At 30.4% G+C, this 18,126-nt stretch overlaps 1 protein-coding gene across 3 annotated transcripts; it reads left to right on the plus strand.

The window, feature by feature from the left end:
* The first annotated feature begins 9,304 nt into the window (after window positions 1–9,304).
* On the plus strand, window positions 9,305–18,048 carry LOC113793982 (uncharacterized). Of its 3 annotated transcripts, none has more exons than XM_027344060.2 (3): window positions 9,305–11,483; window positions 14,563–15,338; window positions 15,454–18,048. In XM_027344060.2, exons 2-3 carry the CDS (start codon window positions 14,645–14,647, stop codon window positions 17,646–17,648), a joined length of 2,889 nt encoding a protein of 962 aa, XP_027199861.2. In that variant the 5' UTR covers window positions 9,305–11,483; window positions 14,563–14,644; the 3' UTR covers window positions 17,649–18,048. The 3 variants fall into 3 exon arrangements, with proteins under 3 accessions (XP_027199861.2, XP_075676626.1, XP_027199862.2); XM_075820511.1 differs by having other exon boundaries at window positions 9,305–10,171; XM_027344061.2 differs by lacking the exon at window positions 9,305–11,483 and adding an exon at window positions 14,208–14,405.
* The last annotated feature ends 78 nt before the right edge of the window (window positions 18,049–18,126 follow it).

Raw genomic sequence — 18,126 nt, forward strand, 5'->3', positions numbered from 1 at the left:
TGGGATTTTTGCTTTCAAAAACAAAAAATCACTTAGTCCATATAACCATAGAAGCAGCAGCAGGGAACATGTTCGTCGGACAAAAAGGTAAGACAAAAAACCAAAAAGATAGAGTTCATTTAGTCAGAGTTAGTTATAACCGTGAAAAAAGCATTTTTACTTTTGAATTTTTCAATGAGTTTTGCTTATTGAAAAAAAATGACGACTGCGACCATCAGTAATTAGTTTTTCGATGGACACCTAGACATATTTTACTTTACTTTGAAAGATAAAAAATCAAATTAAAGAAAAAAATTTGATGCAATAATAATTTTTGAATGAATAAAAGATCACCGTATGGGATCCATTTTTTTTTTGAATAGATAAAAATTTTTCAAATCAGAAATAAAAAGGGGAAATAACAACAACAAAGCAAAAGCAAAACTTTCATAGTAAACACTGTGCTGTGTGTGATTGATGATTCAGTTCTGGTTCCAGTTTTTATTATTTTCCCCATAAAATACTCAACCGATATTTCTCTCTTTCTCTCTCTCTCTCTCTCTTCGTTGAAGCATTACTAGGTTCAGCTAGATTTTTGATCCAATTTTTTACATTTCAGCTTTTTCCTCCCTCTGGTTTCTCTCATTGTGGGTTATATTCATTCGTGTGAATTGTTCAAGGGGACCATTTTCCAAAAAATGAAATACTATCGTATAGTAAAATGTAAACCATCCGAACATTTTTTTTCAGTTTTCAGTTTTTTTTTCCCACGCGTATACTCTCTTTCATTTATTATATAAAAGAAATATAGAAAAAAAATCTTTGTAAATTGTATGACTTTTTTTTACTCATTCAGTCAGTTTTGCCAACAAATAAATCTAACTGAATGAAATTCGGTTTCTTGTCTGGCTGGCTGGCTGGTGTTAAGATATTCAATGAAATTCAATTCATTCAATTCAATTCACAAACAAACAAAACATCTGTGTGTGTGTGTGTGTCAGTAGTATTGTGTATTCGCCTACGTAATTAAAGATAATCTATAAGAGAAAATGCATATCATTTGGTTTACCATAATAATAATGATGAATACATGATGTTCAGAAGCCATTCATTTGTCTTCGTTGTTTTTCTTCTCTTGTTTTTTTTGTTCAATTGAATTTCCAAATGAAAAATTTGCGAATTTTTTATTTTTAATCAGAATTTTTCAAACAAAAACCACCGTTATCGATTATAATTTTGCACAAAAAATATCTTATTACCGTTATTGATTTTCAATGATTAATATGCGTAGGCGTCATACACACTGAATGTTTATTTCGGCTTTTTTTTTCTATTTTATCCATCATCATTATCATCATCGAAACAAAACAAAACAAAAAACTAAATGGATGGATCAATTTACTTTCAAGCACAGAGAGCGAGAGAGAGAGAGAGAGAGAGAGAGAGAGAGAGAGACACTTATTGATGATGATGATAGATTGATTGGATGAGGATGATTACCATAAACAGACATAAACAATTTACAGATTTATTTTCATCATCATCATCATCGATGATATCAAATTTTTTGTTTTATTTTCATTCCTGATGATAATGATGACTTTTATGATGATAAACAAAAATGACTAATCCACAATCAAAATATGAAACTTTTAAAAACTTTGAAAAAAAAGATTATCCAATGGATTTTCAGATTCCTTTTATGGGTGGTTAAAGTGGATGAGAAAATCATCATCATCATATGATATCATCATCATTTTTTGTTTTCTGAATTTAAAAAGAAAAAAATGTAAACAACGAAAATGAAACGAAACGAAAAAAATTGTTGAATGACAGTTTGGAAAAAACATTGTTCCAAACAGAAATAGAAAATATGAAAATGAGAATTTGTTTTGATTGAAAAATTTCATTTATCAATCGCAAAAGATCAACGAAAAAAAAATGAATTTTGCAAGATTGAAAATCAATTTTTTCACCAAAAAAAAACGCCAAACATGTTAATGGAACATTCTTAAAGATTTTTTTTTCACAAAATTTTATCTTTTCCTCAAGAAATTTTGTTCAGGCTCATTAGTAAACCAGCAAAATAATTAGGCATGTTTTTTATTTTTGTCGTCAAAAAAATGTATGTTTTTTATCGAAAGAAACATGCATTAGAAAAAAAACATTCTGCATGTATGTATGGGCTGCTGTAGATAAAATTATTATTTTTCATTTTGATAACAGCAAATGAAATGAATGGAAACAAACAATCTTTTTCTTTTTTGACTTTTTTCTCGGTTGATGATAATCAATGCTGACCACCACCACCACTAACACCAACAGAAAAAAAATGTCTAATATTTCGATGGCTGATGATAATTTTGGATCCTGAACGAACCAAGAAACAAAAATTCTTAATTATGAAATTTAAGAAAATCGTTTCTTATGTCGTCGTTGTTGTTGTCTAGCCATACCATATCTATGGGTTTGATGATTTATGTTTTGGAATTCATTTTTTTGTTTTGGATTCGTTATAAGAAATTAAGAAAACAAAGGTCAAAAAGGTCGAAAAACTAAGACAAAAAAAAACATTATAATTAGTCGATAGAGAATTTGATCGAAGAAAAAACCCCTGAAAATTTCCATCGATTGATTGAAAAATTGGTTGAGTAAGCAAATCAAGACTGACCGAATATATTTTTACATTCAGCTGATTACTGAATGAGAAGCAGCAGCAGTTAAGCATCAATGGAAAAATTGTCACATAACATTGATGATGATCTCAATTTACAAGATGAAAAGAAATGAGAAGAAATGAAAAGGTCGCATGCCATATGTTCTGGTAGATTTTTTCTTTCTTTCTCCCGTTATTAAAATGACATTATGATGATGATGGGGAGAAAAAGAGAGATTTATAATTCCCGGGTTTTGTAAATGAATTTCTCACGCGGTTTGAATTTTGTTTAAAAATTCAGCCCAAAAGCATAACCCAAAACATTTTCATTCAACTAAAATTCATTTGTTTTTTGCTTAAATCTTAGCATCTTTTCGATGCTAATTATCATCCGTATTCTTTCCCTACCTGATTATTGATTATGTCAATGTAAAAAACAAAAACTACTATGAAAAATTCTCGTTTTTGCGGGTTCCACATAGCCACTTGATGCAGTTTCTTTGCATCATCAAAATCAAAATCTTCAACCAACCGACCAACCAGATATTTTTGCCCTTAAGGTTTTCTTTAGTTTTTTTTACTCAGTCAATGTCCATGTGTGAATGGTGGAAGTTCTGGATGTAATAATTTCACACACACACTACCATCATCATCTTATAAGATGATGTTTCGCTTCTTCGTTTTATCGTTTACGTTACACACAAACATTCTTTTCATTGATGACTGACTGACTGACTGACTGGGGTAGAATGTGAATGAACGAAAATGGTCATTCATTTTGCAAATGAAAAAAAAGCAAAACCTAATCAAACGAAGATAAAAGATAATTTTTTTCTCGCTTCTACTTTTCGTTCTTCGTTCTCACTCACTCACTGAGATGTCAGGACCGAAAATCAAAAAACAAACTGCCATTTTGAATTTTTGCGACCAAAATAATGATGATGTTTGATTAAAGTTGATGTCGTTTTTCTACTTTGCTTTGCTTTGCAAAGAAAAATACCTGACTTCGATTGATTTTTTTTTTTTTTCGTTAACACATCGAGCCAAAGACAGTTGAAGAGAATGAATGAATGAATGAATGAAATTTTCATTCATTTTATTTTCAATTAACGAATGATGATAATGATTAAATTTTGTTTTGGTCAATCAAACACCAAAAAAAAAAAAAAAAATTTCAAAATTCAATCATCAAGAATACAAAGAGAAAACGAAGACAAAGAATCACAAGAAAAAGCGAAAAATTCAATTTTAATTTAATAAATTTTCAAGCTGTTTTTCAATGGCAAACAAATTCACTTGAAACTTGTAAATTGCGAAGCGAAGCGAAAAACTGGAAAATTTCAAATTTTGGAAAATAATAATTTTCACCTGAAAACAAAAAAAAAACAAGAAGCTGAAAAAAACATTTAATTGATAATTAACTCGTTTAACAATTTAACCTTGTTTCTTTCAAAGACCCTAGAGTCATGTTGTTGATGATGAAATTGATTGAAAAAATTCCGCAAAAATAAAAAAAAAATCTGAATTTTTTTTTCACCAGGTAAACAGGTAGCTCGGTTTTTTTTTTGTTCGGGGCCTTTTTTTTCTTATCTTACTTCGCCACTTTACCATCTATCCATCATTATCTGACCATCACCATCGACGAATCGAATCGACTTGACTTTGTTCATTCATTTTATTTCATTTCAGTCAAGTCAAGTCAAGTTAGTCACTTAGTTAGTCAAGTCAAGTCAAGTCAGTCAAAATGGTAGGTCCATTTTTTTTTTTCTTTTTGGTGAAGCTTCTGTGATGATGATGATGAGGATAATTAAGCAGACAACAACAACAATTATTATTTGGAAATGAAGAATTTTCTCTTCTTCGGGTCCATTCTCTCTCTCTCTCTCTCTCTCTCTCTCTCTCTCTCTCTCTTGGTCGAATGTCCAGGTAGAAATAGTTTTTGTTTACTTCGAAAGCTATAGCTAAAGGCAAAAAATGCCAGAAAATTGCCCTTTTGATCTTGTGAAATACAAGTGGCGCGTTTTTTTCGTTTTTCATAAACAAATTTTACGATCTTCTGAAACACGATGATGATGATGGTGAAAATATTCATTGGCGACCATCAATGAATGAATTTGGAAAAAAATGATGATGATGATGGTGGTATGGACATAATCATCATTATTGTCAAACATGAAAATGAAAATGAACAGCCAAAACATCCAAAAATGAACATCATTTTCGCGAATCTTTCCTTAGCCAAAAGTAATTCTATCACATATTTTGGCCTCTCTTGTCAAAGGTCAGCGCAGCACAGATTTTTGCCTAGGAAATTTATTTTTTCACTGAAAAATGAAATAAAAAAACTAGAGAAATACACAAAGATAGCTACCAGAAAAACATCAGATAAAGACATGTACAATTATCATTTTATTTGGACTTTTCTTTTTTTTGGTTTATCAAAATTCAAAATTCAATTCGATTCATTCATTACATCCATCATTTCATTACATCTACAATCTCTTTTTGAAGGTGAAAAAAAGAAAGAAAAAACTGAAAAGTTTATCAGAAAAGACGAAGAAGAAGAAATTCTCGAAAATAATTCTTTTTTGATGAACAGATTTTTAATTGCCATCATCGATGCTAAAATCAGCAAATTATGGTTGTTCGAGGGAGAGAGAGAGAGAAGATCAATTGTTTTCGATCAACCAATATCGATCATTTTTTTTCAATCATATTTACTTTACTTTTGATGAAAAACTCTAAGAAACAAAAAAATTACGACCAGAACCAAAGAAAAAAAACCTTAAGTCATGACATGGCATGCTGCATGCAAGCACCACCACCACCATCATAATCATCATCATAAAAAAGAAGATTTTCTTTTTTTAAATATTCATAATATGAATGTCGTCGTCTTCGTCGTAATCGTAATCGTCTTGGTCATTTTAGCTGGCTGGCGCCATTTAAATTGATCATCATCATCATCTTTTTGATTTAAATTTTTTTTTGCTGTTTACTTTACTTTTGGGTAATATATTGGTAGTTTTGTTTTTCTCTCTCCGAAGATGATGATGATTCTTATAATCACTATTTACCTTTTTTGCAAACGAAAAATATTTATTATTTATTAAGATTTCGTTTCGAGTTTTGTTGTTGTAATTAAAGATTTTTGAAAGAAGAAGAAAACACACACATAAAGGAAGGTATCAAGGAATCAATTAAATCATGAATTTTTTTTTCTGAAAAATTCTTTAAAAAACTTTTGAACGAAGAAAGAAAATGCTAATAAAAATGATTTCGGTTTATTTACTTTTCGAAAACGAATATTCAAATTGGTTTTCGGTTTTTTGGGCATTTGCATTCATTCAATAATCTTTCTTTTTTTCCAAATCGTGATGTAAAAATAAAATGAAAAAAATCTTGATTTTAGCTTGATTCCATTCCGTTCATTCATTCAATCAAAAGCACACACGAATTTCTAGTCAAAAAAAAGTGACATGTCTGGTATAGAGTGAGAGCCTGGCGAAAAGCATTGCCTTTTTGATTTTCGAGGTTAATTTTTTTTCTGGTCCCGGGTTTTTGTTTTGAAACTTTTTTTAAAAAAAACCAGCAAGAAGAAACGAAACTCACGAAAAAGTGTGTGTGTGTACTATACTTGAAAAAATCCATTGATTTTTTTTTCTTGTTTTGGTTGCAAATGAGAGGCAGACCAGATCAATAGATTTTCATTTTCATTTTTCGGGATTTTGAAAAACAAAAACAGACTTTCGACGACGTAAACGTCAAATTGCCGCCGCCACCGCCACCACCACTATTATCATTATTGATCGATCCGACAATGATGATCAATAAGCGAGGAAACTTTTTAAAAAATTAAAAGTTTGAAAAAGAAAGCCAGGGAGAAAAATCGTGTGTGAATTCAACAAGTAGCCAAAACAACAAAAACCCTGTGGGCCATCGATGAAAAACACGAGCAAAAAAATTTGGTTCAAGATAAAGCGCGTGATTATCATCATCATTGGGAAAAATGGGAAGGCCAGTGAAAAATTTCAAATTTAATTGAATGGTTTTCTACTCTACTTTTGTTTGCCCCCCCCCCGAATGATCAATGTAACTAACCATGTAAATGTTTTGAATCGTTTTTTTCGTTTTTCCACTTGACCATTATACATTTGGAATTGGTTTAGTTTTTTGGTGGTGGTGGTGGTCAACATTCCCGAAATGTTTTTCTGCTTTTTCCCATTCAAATTCAATGCCATGGAGATCACCACCACATTCCACATACACACACTGGACAACAACGAGTTAAAAGGGATCAAACGTCGACGACGATAATCAACGAAGAAGAAGAAAACCACATTGCAGTAATGATGGCTGAATGAATGGTGTTTTTTTACATTTGATTTTTTGGTGGACGACTATTTGGTCTTGTTTAAGGTTTAACGACGAAGAAATAAAAGAAAGATTCATATCTTCGGACGAGACTGAAAAAACATGAAATGAAATTTTTACACTACAATTTTGATTTGAAACAAGTGAAAGTACAGCCACAGGTATACAGGTGAAATTGAAAAAAAAACGAAAATTATCTGAATTGAGCTTTTCAGAAGTGAGGTAAAGAAACAACAACGAAATATGTCATTGGAATGTCCATTGGGAATTTCAATTCGTATATGAACAAACCGATAGTATCATCATCATCGACAAAAATGAATGACAGCCAAAAAAAAAGCAAAGGTCATTGGTCAGGAATGATTGAATGAATGAATGAATGAATGAATGTCTAGGTCTTTTTTCTCATTTGGTTTTTTGGTCATTTTTGTTTTTTCATTCTGATTTTAGCCAGTGTGAATCTTGTCACCTGGAAAATATTGCTAGAGTTTCTTCTTTCTTCTTCTTTTACTCGTTTTAAAATGATTATCAACAAGAAAAAAATCAATCAATCCAAATCGCCATGATTAACTTAAATAAGCCAAAAAAAAAAAATGTTTTTCGTCTTTGTCATTATGGAATCTGTGATCTACTCTTGGATTCTACTGATGTGATTCGAAGGAAAAAATGCATGTAACATGATCCATCTTGATCTTTGCGGATTTATTTCATACAAAATTTTTTTTTACAGTGAAGAAAAATGATGGCTGAAAATCCATCATCAAGATTATGATGATGGATTTCTCTCTCTCTCTCTCTCTCTCTCTCTCTCTCTCTCTCTCTCTCTCTCTCTCTCTCTCTCTGGTTGTTGATGATTATATAATGATGATTACATAGACAGATCAAATGAAAAGATGAAAAGAAAAATCCATAAATCTCGACACTATAATCTTTTTTTTTCAATTTTAAAATACATCATTTGTTTGTTTGTTGAAATTCTTAGCTTCTTTTTCTTGTTTTACATGATGATGTCTTGATTATTGAAGATGTTATGTTTTGTTTTTTACAAACAAAAAAAAAAGATTCGTTATTCGTTTGTTCGTTATTGTTTTTTATTCGCGTTTTGTTTTCGTTACACAAAACATCGGGACAAAACAAAACAAACAAAAGTCTTTTATATGGTCATATAAATAAAGATATCAAAAACAAAAACAAAAATTTGATAAAATTCAAAATGTTTTTCTTTTTTTTTCTTTTTTTTTGATTATCTCTATCAAAAGATCTTGTCATTATTGTTGTTGTTGTTGTTGTCGTTGATGGGCAACAACAACAACAACAATAACAAAATATAACAATGAATGACAAACAACAACAACAACAACAAAACAATCAATTTAGAGAGAGAGAGAGAGAGAGAGAGAGAGAGAGAGAGAGAGAGAGAGAGAGAGAGAGAGAGAGAGAGAGAGAGAGAGAGAGAGAGAGAGAGAGAAAGAGAAAAAATAGATCATTATCATTATTATGGTTATTATGATGAATCGGGATTTATCAACAGAAACAACAACAACAACATTACTGTAAGATATAATCCAAATCCATTCAATCAATCAATCAATCAACAAGTGTGTGTGTTTTGATTAATGATTTTTTAAATCATTTTCATTTTTACTTTTTGCTTATCTGATTTTGTTATTTTGATAAATCAATAAAAACCTTTTTTTTTGGTAAATTTGAAAATAATCAGAGAGAAAAATTGTCTGTAAAACTTTTTCTGAGAAAAACATTCCAAACATTTTTTATTTCAGATTGTCTGTCCCTTTTTGTTTTCAGAATCAGTAACACCCAAATCAACCAAAAATTTGGATGAACACCTGTATCACCTGATGGTTGGTTATACGGTACATTTTATTTCTTCTTTGCACCTTTTTTTTGTTTCTCTAACCTGCTGCGATTTTGCATTTTTATTTATCATCATCGTTGTGAATACACAGAAACTCTTGAATAAATATTTAAAGAACAACAAACAACAAAACAACAACAACAAATCCCCTTAGAAAGAGAAGAAAATCTAAATTCAAAAAAAGCAGAGATAGAAATCATGTTTGTTTGTTTGATGATGATAAGATGATGTTTTCTGAATGTAAAAAGCAAAAAAAAACCAAACAAACCAAATTGATTGTTGACAAATGTCTTACAAATGTTAATAATACACAGAGAAGATTATCTAAAATCATACATCAATAAAAAATAGAAAAAAATGAGAATCTTTTTTCGTTTTTTTGTGAGATAAAATTCCATTCATAAACGAGAGGATTCACTAATCAAAAGGAATATTTAGTTAGTTTTTTAGTTTTGAAAAAAAGCCATAAAAAAAGGTTGGATGTTTTGTTTGTTGTGTGTGTGTGTGTGAAATACAAATCAATAAAGTAAACAAACAAACAATCTGGGGATTTTGATCAAATAAGACTGAATGAATGGAAAAACACACGTGCAAATCAGGTAAAAAAAAGTTTATGAACACAGGTGAATCGTACATTCTTTTTCTCTCTATCACCATCATCATCATTTGGTGTTTTTGATCCAAATATTATCATCAAACCGAAGAATCTTCTGAGTGATCACCTGTGTGTGTCCACCGTGTTATTTTTTTTCGTTTGTTTGTTTGTATGTGATATTTATCGATTTGTTTGTGTGATTCGTGTCTCATCTCATCAACATCATCGTCATCGTCAAATAAACTAAGGGCAAACTTCACCTTTCACCTTTATGGTTCTCTTGATTGGTTGGATATTTTCTTCTCTCTGATTTACCTTGCTTGGATTCATCACGACAACCAAAAAAAAAAAAAAAAATCAAAAAAAAAACAAGCCAAACATAAACCAAACCAAGCTGTTCATCAATATACCTCCTCGATGCATCATCATCATAAACTTTGACGATGTTGATGATGAACCACATGAATTGAGCTTTCAAAGATTTTCGTTTTCGTTTTTGAAGACCAAGAAAGTGTGTAGAAGAAAAAAAGAAAAAACTCCTGGGTCTTACTTTCCACCATTCAATGTTTGACTGGATGGTAGTTGTGGAAAATGAAAAACCGGGAGAAATGAAAAAAAACTACGAAAAGAACGACGATGTCGAAGTTACGAAGTGATACGTTCAAAAAGATATGAATAAAGGGAAAGCTTCGTGAGTTTTTTTTCGAAAAAAAGTTTTCTTTTTTCACTGTGTGTATGGTGTGTTCATTCAATTCATTTTTATTTCGCGCATTGATCGTGTGAGAAGAGCAAAAAAAAAACAAGTAAAGATTCAACGATCAACGAAGACGAAGACCACGACAACCGACGACGATGTTTTGGCTTTGGCTTCTTCTTCTTCGTTTTTCTTAGTCCAGCGTGTGTTTGTGTGTGTGTGAACCAAGACGACGACGACGAAGAGGAAAAATTCAAAAAAAAAATCGTTTACGTTTTCTTCGTTTGTTCGTGTAGGATTTTCGTTAAGATTTTTCTTTTTTTCTTTTTCAGTTTGTTTGTAGCTTCCATTCGGTGCATACACGTACGTGCGCAAACACGCTTATGTAACCGAAGAATTTGTCTGTTTTGGTTGCTTTTTTCCATTCATTCATTCATTTTTGTTAACCCCCTTTTTTTTATCACCGAATAATCACCCCGTTTTTTTCTTCTTAGATAATAATCTCTATTGAAATGAATGTTGTTGTTTTTTTTTCCAATTTTTATTCTGTTTTGTTTTGATTTTGATTTGTGTTTATGCATCCATCCAACGTTCAATGACCAAGAATGTAACACTTATTACACTTATCCCATACAGACACAGCAGTGTGAGAGAATAACAACTTGTTGATGCATTTCTTTTTTCGAAAATCAAAAATCGAAAATCAAATTAAAATTCGTGACTGAAAAAAAAACATTGCAAATTTGAATGATGATGATCACCATCGAGAATCCCCAATAATCAATAATCGAAAATATTGAAAGTTTTTCGAAAAACGTTTCGTCTACAACAACACACAGTGTTTATTTATTTACATTTTTCCAATCATATCACATCATTTAGTTTAGCTGTGTGTTCATTTTGACAAAAATGTCAATCAATCAATCAATCAATCGAAAAAAGTTTTATTCAAATTCTGTTTATCGTTTATCGTAAACATGTATCGCATCTATATAATTGATTATGAGAGAGATTAGTGAAAGGAAAATAATCAACAAACAAAATGATCATCATCAACAACAAAAAACAAAAATCCATCAAACAATTATCATCACCACCAGCAACAACAACAACAACAACGATTAAAATCATCAATAATCAATAATCGCTGATTATTATCATCATCAAAAATCAAACCACTAAATAAACCAAAAAGCAAACATCATATATTCGTATTTCTATGGGAATTCACATGAATGTTTGAATTTCAGTGTGATTTTCAGTGATTTCTACTCATAATCATCATCAAAATGATTACTTAATAAATATTGTATGTTCAAAGATCTCTTTTCTTTTCTTTTTCTTTTTCCCATTGATGATTCATTCATTCATTATGGATTTGAATGTTTTTCAACAGATAAAGTGTTGACATCATTTTTTCAATGTGTGTGTTTGGCCTGTCTTTGCTTTTTGTTTTGCTGCTGCTCTACATCTTTATTCATCATCTTGGTTGAAAGAAGAATTCAAATTCTTTGTTTGTTTGATTTTTTTTATTTATTTATATTTCCGTAAATGTGCCAAGTTAATTTTCGATTCATCATCTTCATCTTTCGTTTTGTTTCTCTTCTGTTTTTTTTTTATCCTATTTGGATTTCAGTGCAAATTGAAATAAGTTCGCTTCATTCGTGTTTTTGTATGAACAGTTTGTTTGTTGTTTGTTTGTTTGTTTGCTAAATGAATGAATAATCTTCGTTTTTTGGTTGGTTGTTGTTAAAAATATAAATTCTATTTACATTTTTGCATCAGCAGAGAGAGAGAGAGAGAGAGAGAGAGAGAGAGAGAGAGAGAGAGAGAGAGAGAGAGAGATAGGAAGAAAAAAATAAATAAATAAACAGCGAATAACACTTTGATTACTTTTTTTTCTGTGTAAAAAAAAAGTGTTAAGTGAGAAAAATTAATGAGAATTTTTTCTTTTATAGAAAAAAATTGATGAAAAACATTTCTTTTTACGTTTTTGATCCGAAAAAATGTTTTCTCGGTCGTTAAAAGGGTTAAATAATTTTGAAATTTTACCAATCAGCATCATCATTTATCTGATCTGAATTTGGTTGGCTGTTACAAATTGACGTCACCATTCCATTTGAAAATGAAAAAAATACCGGATACTGTCGATAAACATTTCTTTTTTCAAATTACAATTTTTGTAACATCCAAACGACGACGGCGATGCTATCTCACTATTTTTTTATTTTTCTTTTTTTTCGCATCTAAACATCGACGGATTGAATTCACGTTTCATTCATTCAACCTGATGATTTTATCGCTTATTAACTTTGTCGTAGTCGTCTTCGTTTGTCCAGATTTTGCTTTTCTGTCTTCTCTGCAAACATCTTTTTGTAGAAGAAAAAAAAAATGATATGACAAACATTTACACAGCAAACACACACACACACATAAGATGGACAGAGGTCAATGTCAATGTACCTGAATGTTTGTGAATAAAATGTGAATGAAAAAATACCTGTTGAAATGTTGAAAAAAAGATGCTGTTTTTTAAACTAAAAGATTTTTCATGATGATGATAAATTTAGGATTTTTTTTCTGTTTGTCTTATTTAGTTTTCTCGGGTTTTTTTTACTCATCTTTCCACCATCATCACCACCACTTGATGATCACCAAAAAAAAAAAAAAAAATTGTTGCCCGAAGAAACATTATTCAACAAGAGAGAGAGAGAGAGAGAACTTTGACCGATTTGTTTGGTTAAAATATCGCTGCTTTTCGGTCACGGTCGTGGTTAAAGTTAAAGTGAATGGATTTTCATCGTTTTCATCGTTTGATGATTACATTTATCACCTTTTTTTCTACCTTGTTTTTTCGAGGATGATATTCAACAACAACAACAATTTTTATTTTTCTTTCCCTGAACATTTTAGCTGTGTGTTTATTTATCACTTTATGTAGATTTTTTTTGTTTTTCAGTTTTGTTTTTCGTATCTTCGTACCCTTTTTGGTTTAGAAGAATTTTGTTTGAACAAAAATAATAGTTTGCACATTCCTGTATATAACAAATTGGCATCAATTTTTTTATGGTTAAGTCATTATAGTCGATAAGATAAGATAAACAATATGGATGTTTTTTTTTTGTTTATTGACATAGTAGATAGAGTAGAAATAGACAAAAAAAAAAAAAATAAGTTCCGTTTCGCCATTTCCATTTCGCAATTAATATGATTAATTATGGGATGATTTTTGTTGAAAAATTTTGTTTTTTAATTAGTTAATTAATTACAAAAAAAAAAAAAAAAATGAAATCTGATTCCTTTGATTGAAAAATTCTGATTGTCATTACACACACCCGATCAATGTGAAACCTAAATTATTACGGTAATTACCATTATCATTATTGTTTTTTTCTACGGTTTTAATGATGATTGATAATTGAAATTTGAATATTTAGAATATTCATAATTTCGTTTCGGGTGTGTTTTGGTTTTTTTTGCTTGAAATTTTTTTTTTCGGGCAGAATTCAGCACACAAAATGATAATTTCAAATTTGATTTTAACGACGACGGCGATGATATAAAAAAATTTTGTTTTTTTTTTCGAAATTCTTCAGCCAAATATCATCATCATTCGAAATTGCATTCCAACAAACGTCATTCAATTCAATCAAAAATCAATACATCCTTGTTTATTATTTTGGCAAAAAAAAAGAAAAAAAATAACAAACCCTTTTCAATGAGAAAAATCAAATCATCAAATGTTTATATGGTGGAAAAGAGAGTTTTGAATAAAAAAAATCGATTTTCCAAAATCAAACAAAATTTTTTTATTTTAGTTTCCAAAAAATAAAAAACAACAACCAAAATATTCATGCATTTGTTTTTCACTCTCGATAAGATCATCATCATCATTATCATATCCGTTTTTTTTTCATTTGTTTTGAAAAAAATAGTTACGTCATTTCTCTCTCTCACACACACTCTCTCTGTGTGTGTCTGAATATGGTTATATGAAAAAAGCAAAAACAAAATTCATATCATTTTTGGTTGGTTAGCTAATTCAACGTTACATTTATAATGAAAAAATGTTGAATTAATTTGTCGCTTATTTCTGCTTGAATTTTGTTGTTGTTGTTGTATTTCCTTTGTAGTTATGTGATGTGAATATACCGGACGGATCAATATCAAGTGTGTGTAAAGCAACACAGTGCAAAGCAACAAACCAGTGCAATTCCCAATATAATCCAATGTCAATTTTGATGATAATCTTTTTTCTTTTTTCTTTTTTCTTTTCATCGTTTCAAATGAATGTTCTTGTTTTCTCGAACGTTTTTTTTCCTTTATAATTTTTTTGACGTAAAATTTCATTAATTTTTTCAATTTTTTTTCCAATTTTTCACACATAGAACGAAACTGATGGACAATATTGAATGAATGAATGAAAAACATTGAAATTCTTTTATTTGAAACTAATAAACTTTAAATGAAATGACTACCAATATATTTACATCAATGCCAATGGCTAATCAATCGATTATACCATCAAATGGTAACAATCTACATAATCATGTCAATCAATATCACCACCACCACCACCACCAACTAAATCATCGATTAATATCATCATCGGATCAATCTGTAACAACACCAACATTAAATTCTCCAACATTAAACACTGCGTTTCCTTTTCCACCACCACCACCTCCACCTTCTCCTGGTTATCTTTCTGCAATGAATCCACATAATCATCCGCATTCGCATCATCAATTATCGTGGATTACCACCAATCAAACAAATTTAAATGATTCGAAAATCCTAAATCAACGTAAAAGCGATAATAATAATAATGAATTACCGCATTCACCGCATTTAATCGGAAGCGGTAAAAATATTACCGCAAAATATTCAGATTATTTAATGGAAAATTTGAATTTAAAAACCAAGACAACAACCACCACCAGCAGCAGCAGCAGCAATAGTACTGCAGAACAATTAAAATCAGCATTCAAATCGATAACAGATTCTACTACTAACAATAATAAGGAAAAATTGTTACATTTTTCATCATCATTATCATCGCCCGGGAAACAGACAATCAACAATCGTTCACCATTATCATCACCAACAACAACAACAACAATACAAAAATGTACAAACAATACGGTTATGCAATCGAATCCGGGTAAGTTTCTTGGAAATAAAAAAAAATATCTGGGTAATATTTTTTCCCGGGAAATTTATTTTTATTACTTTTTGATTTTTTTGGTTTTAACTTTGTTTCAATTTTTTCATTACAGATCTTACATGGTCGAATTCTTCATCATCATCATTATCACCATTATCCAATAACGCTTTTATATTACCAACAACAACAAATTCTTCCACCATCAACAACAACAGTCCATTATCATCATATCCACCACCACCACCATCACAATCGGGTCATTTAAGGCCAAATCCAACATCACCATCAGCATTTTCATCAACAACAACAACATATCCATCACATTATCTAATGCCATCGATTTATTCTTATTATCAACAACAAGCGGTAGTTGCAGCAGCAGCAGCCGCTGCTGCATCACCGACAAATCAACAGCAACCACCTATTTCACCATTTATTGTGCCAAATCCAATTCATAATCACCATCAACATCATCAGCATCAACAATCGTCGCCATCAACGCCAACAACAGCAAATCCATCGTCGATATTTTTTCATGAATCAATTTTTCCAAATGATCATCAGCATCAGCATTTACAATATCAACAACAACAACAACAACAATCGACGACAACAACAACATTGAATAGTCCAACAATAAAAGAGAATCAACCAACGAAAATCAACAACAACAACAACAACAATCAAATTATTGATCTCACTGCAAATCGTTTGAAATGTGATAATTTACTACTGCCACCTGAAAATGATAAATCCAGTAATAATAATAATAATCCCAGTGATGGACAACAGCAACAACAGCAAACAAGTCTTAAGAGAAAAATTTTGGATGGATCGGATAAGACTAAACAACAACAACAACAACAACAACAATCGATAATCGATAATCAATCGAGCAATAATTCCTCATCATCATCATCAACGACATCATTACGTAAACAACGATTATTATTAAAACCACCAAATATTAATATTATTAATAAAAGCCAAAGCGATAATGGTTTAAATGTTGTTAATAGCAATGCATTTAGCAGACAACATAGTGCATTTTTACCATCACCATTATTATATTCATCATCATCAAGTCGTCATCAACTGCCACCAACAACATCGTCGACTACATCATCACCATTACCATATACAAACAATAATGGATTAATGGATTTAAAATATTTTGATCATCATCATAATCATCATCATCATCAAATACCATTATCAGCACCACCAATTCCAAATCAATCATCAAATCATAATCATCATTCGTCGATGGAAAAATGTTTTGAATTTCCCGCCAATATTACCAGTGGTAGTGGTAACAGTGGAAGTAGTTGTCAGAATCAAACTTCAAAATCAAATAAATTAAAAACGACAAAATTTTCAACAAAATCAACGTCATCGTCGACAAATTCTTTATTGTTAAAAGAAACTGCGGATAAAAAGAAACTACAGAATCAAGAATTTTTACAACCACAACAAACAAAGAAATCTTCCGCAACAACAACGAATTTATTCCCGGAATATTTTCGTAAAGGATCAACAATAAAATTAGGTGATGGAAATTTGAAAAAAATTGAACAATTATCAACCAATGATTTTATTGAAAGTGCAACATTTAATGAAAAATTTTGTATTGAATTGGCTGAAATCGTAGCTATAAAGGAAAAATCATCGAATAGTGTTAATAAAAAGAACAACCATTCAGAACAACAACAACAACAACAAATACGAATAAATTTTCTAATAGGACAAACACGTATAAAAGTATCGTTGGATTCACCAATCGATCATCCATATTTTGTTTATCAAGAAGGATGGAGTTCATATTCCCCCCGGAATACATTAAAACATTATGGATTAAATTGTCGTCGTTTGATTGTTGGTGATATTGTTGTTACGTTGACAAGTAAACAAACAGGAATGTCCACTACTAGTAAATCATCATCACGATCATCATCGATTGTTTCAAGTTTAAGTTCATCGTCCAGTTCTTCATCATCGACATCATCAATGACAAATATTTGCTCAAAACCGTTCAATATGACAACGACAAGCCGATGCCCTCCACCTGCACATTTACCCAATTTAAAACAACCCCAGCAACAACAGAATTCCATTAGCGCATTGAACTTGATTGAAAATACGAATCAACAACAACGACGACGACAAAAAAATCAACAAGAATTGAATTTAATCAATAATAAAGAAATTCTTATGGATAAAAAAATCTTATCATCATCATCGACATCAGCCACGAATATCGATGATGATGTCGAGATTGATGTTGAAAATATTGATGATAATGATTGAACCATCAGTGCCATCGTTGTTTGATCTCAAACCATGAAAATTTCAAAAAAATCCACAAAACATCCTTTACACACCACACACACTTGACTACTTAATTTAATGATTTCTTCAAATTACAAAACCTGGTGATGAAACAAAATGTGCCTTTTTTTCCCCCCGATTAATAACTAACTAATGATTTTCAGTCGATCGATTGATTCGATCGATCACAAAGCCATAGTGTAGGTCGTTTATCGATTTAATTGTAAAATTGTACATTTCTTTTAAAAAAACCAAAAGAAAATCATGAAAAAACCAAACCAAACCAAAAAAAAAAAAAAAGTTTTACCTTTATAAAATTATTATTTTTTTTTTGTAAAATTAACTAAATAAATAAATAAAAATGATATTGAAAGCAAAATCGAGAATCCAAGGTATATTGCATATTGAACTTGCGTAATATTCTGTATTTGGCTGTACTTGGTTCAAGTTTTTTTTT

This window comes from Dermatophagoides pteronyssinus, unplaced genomic scaffold (genome assembly GCF_027571235.1).
Source record: "Dermatophagoides pteronyssinus isolate colony J.1.1.1.1 unplaced genomic scaffold, Derpt_VIB-CSIC_2022.12 sq0006, whole genome shotgun sequence".
Taxonomy (NCBI): domain Eukaryota; kingdom Metazoa; phylum Arthropoda; class Arachnida; order Sarcoptiformes; family Pyroglyphidae; genus Dermatophagoides; species Dermatophagoides pteronyssinus.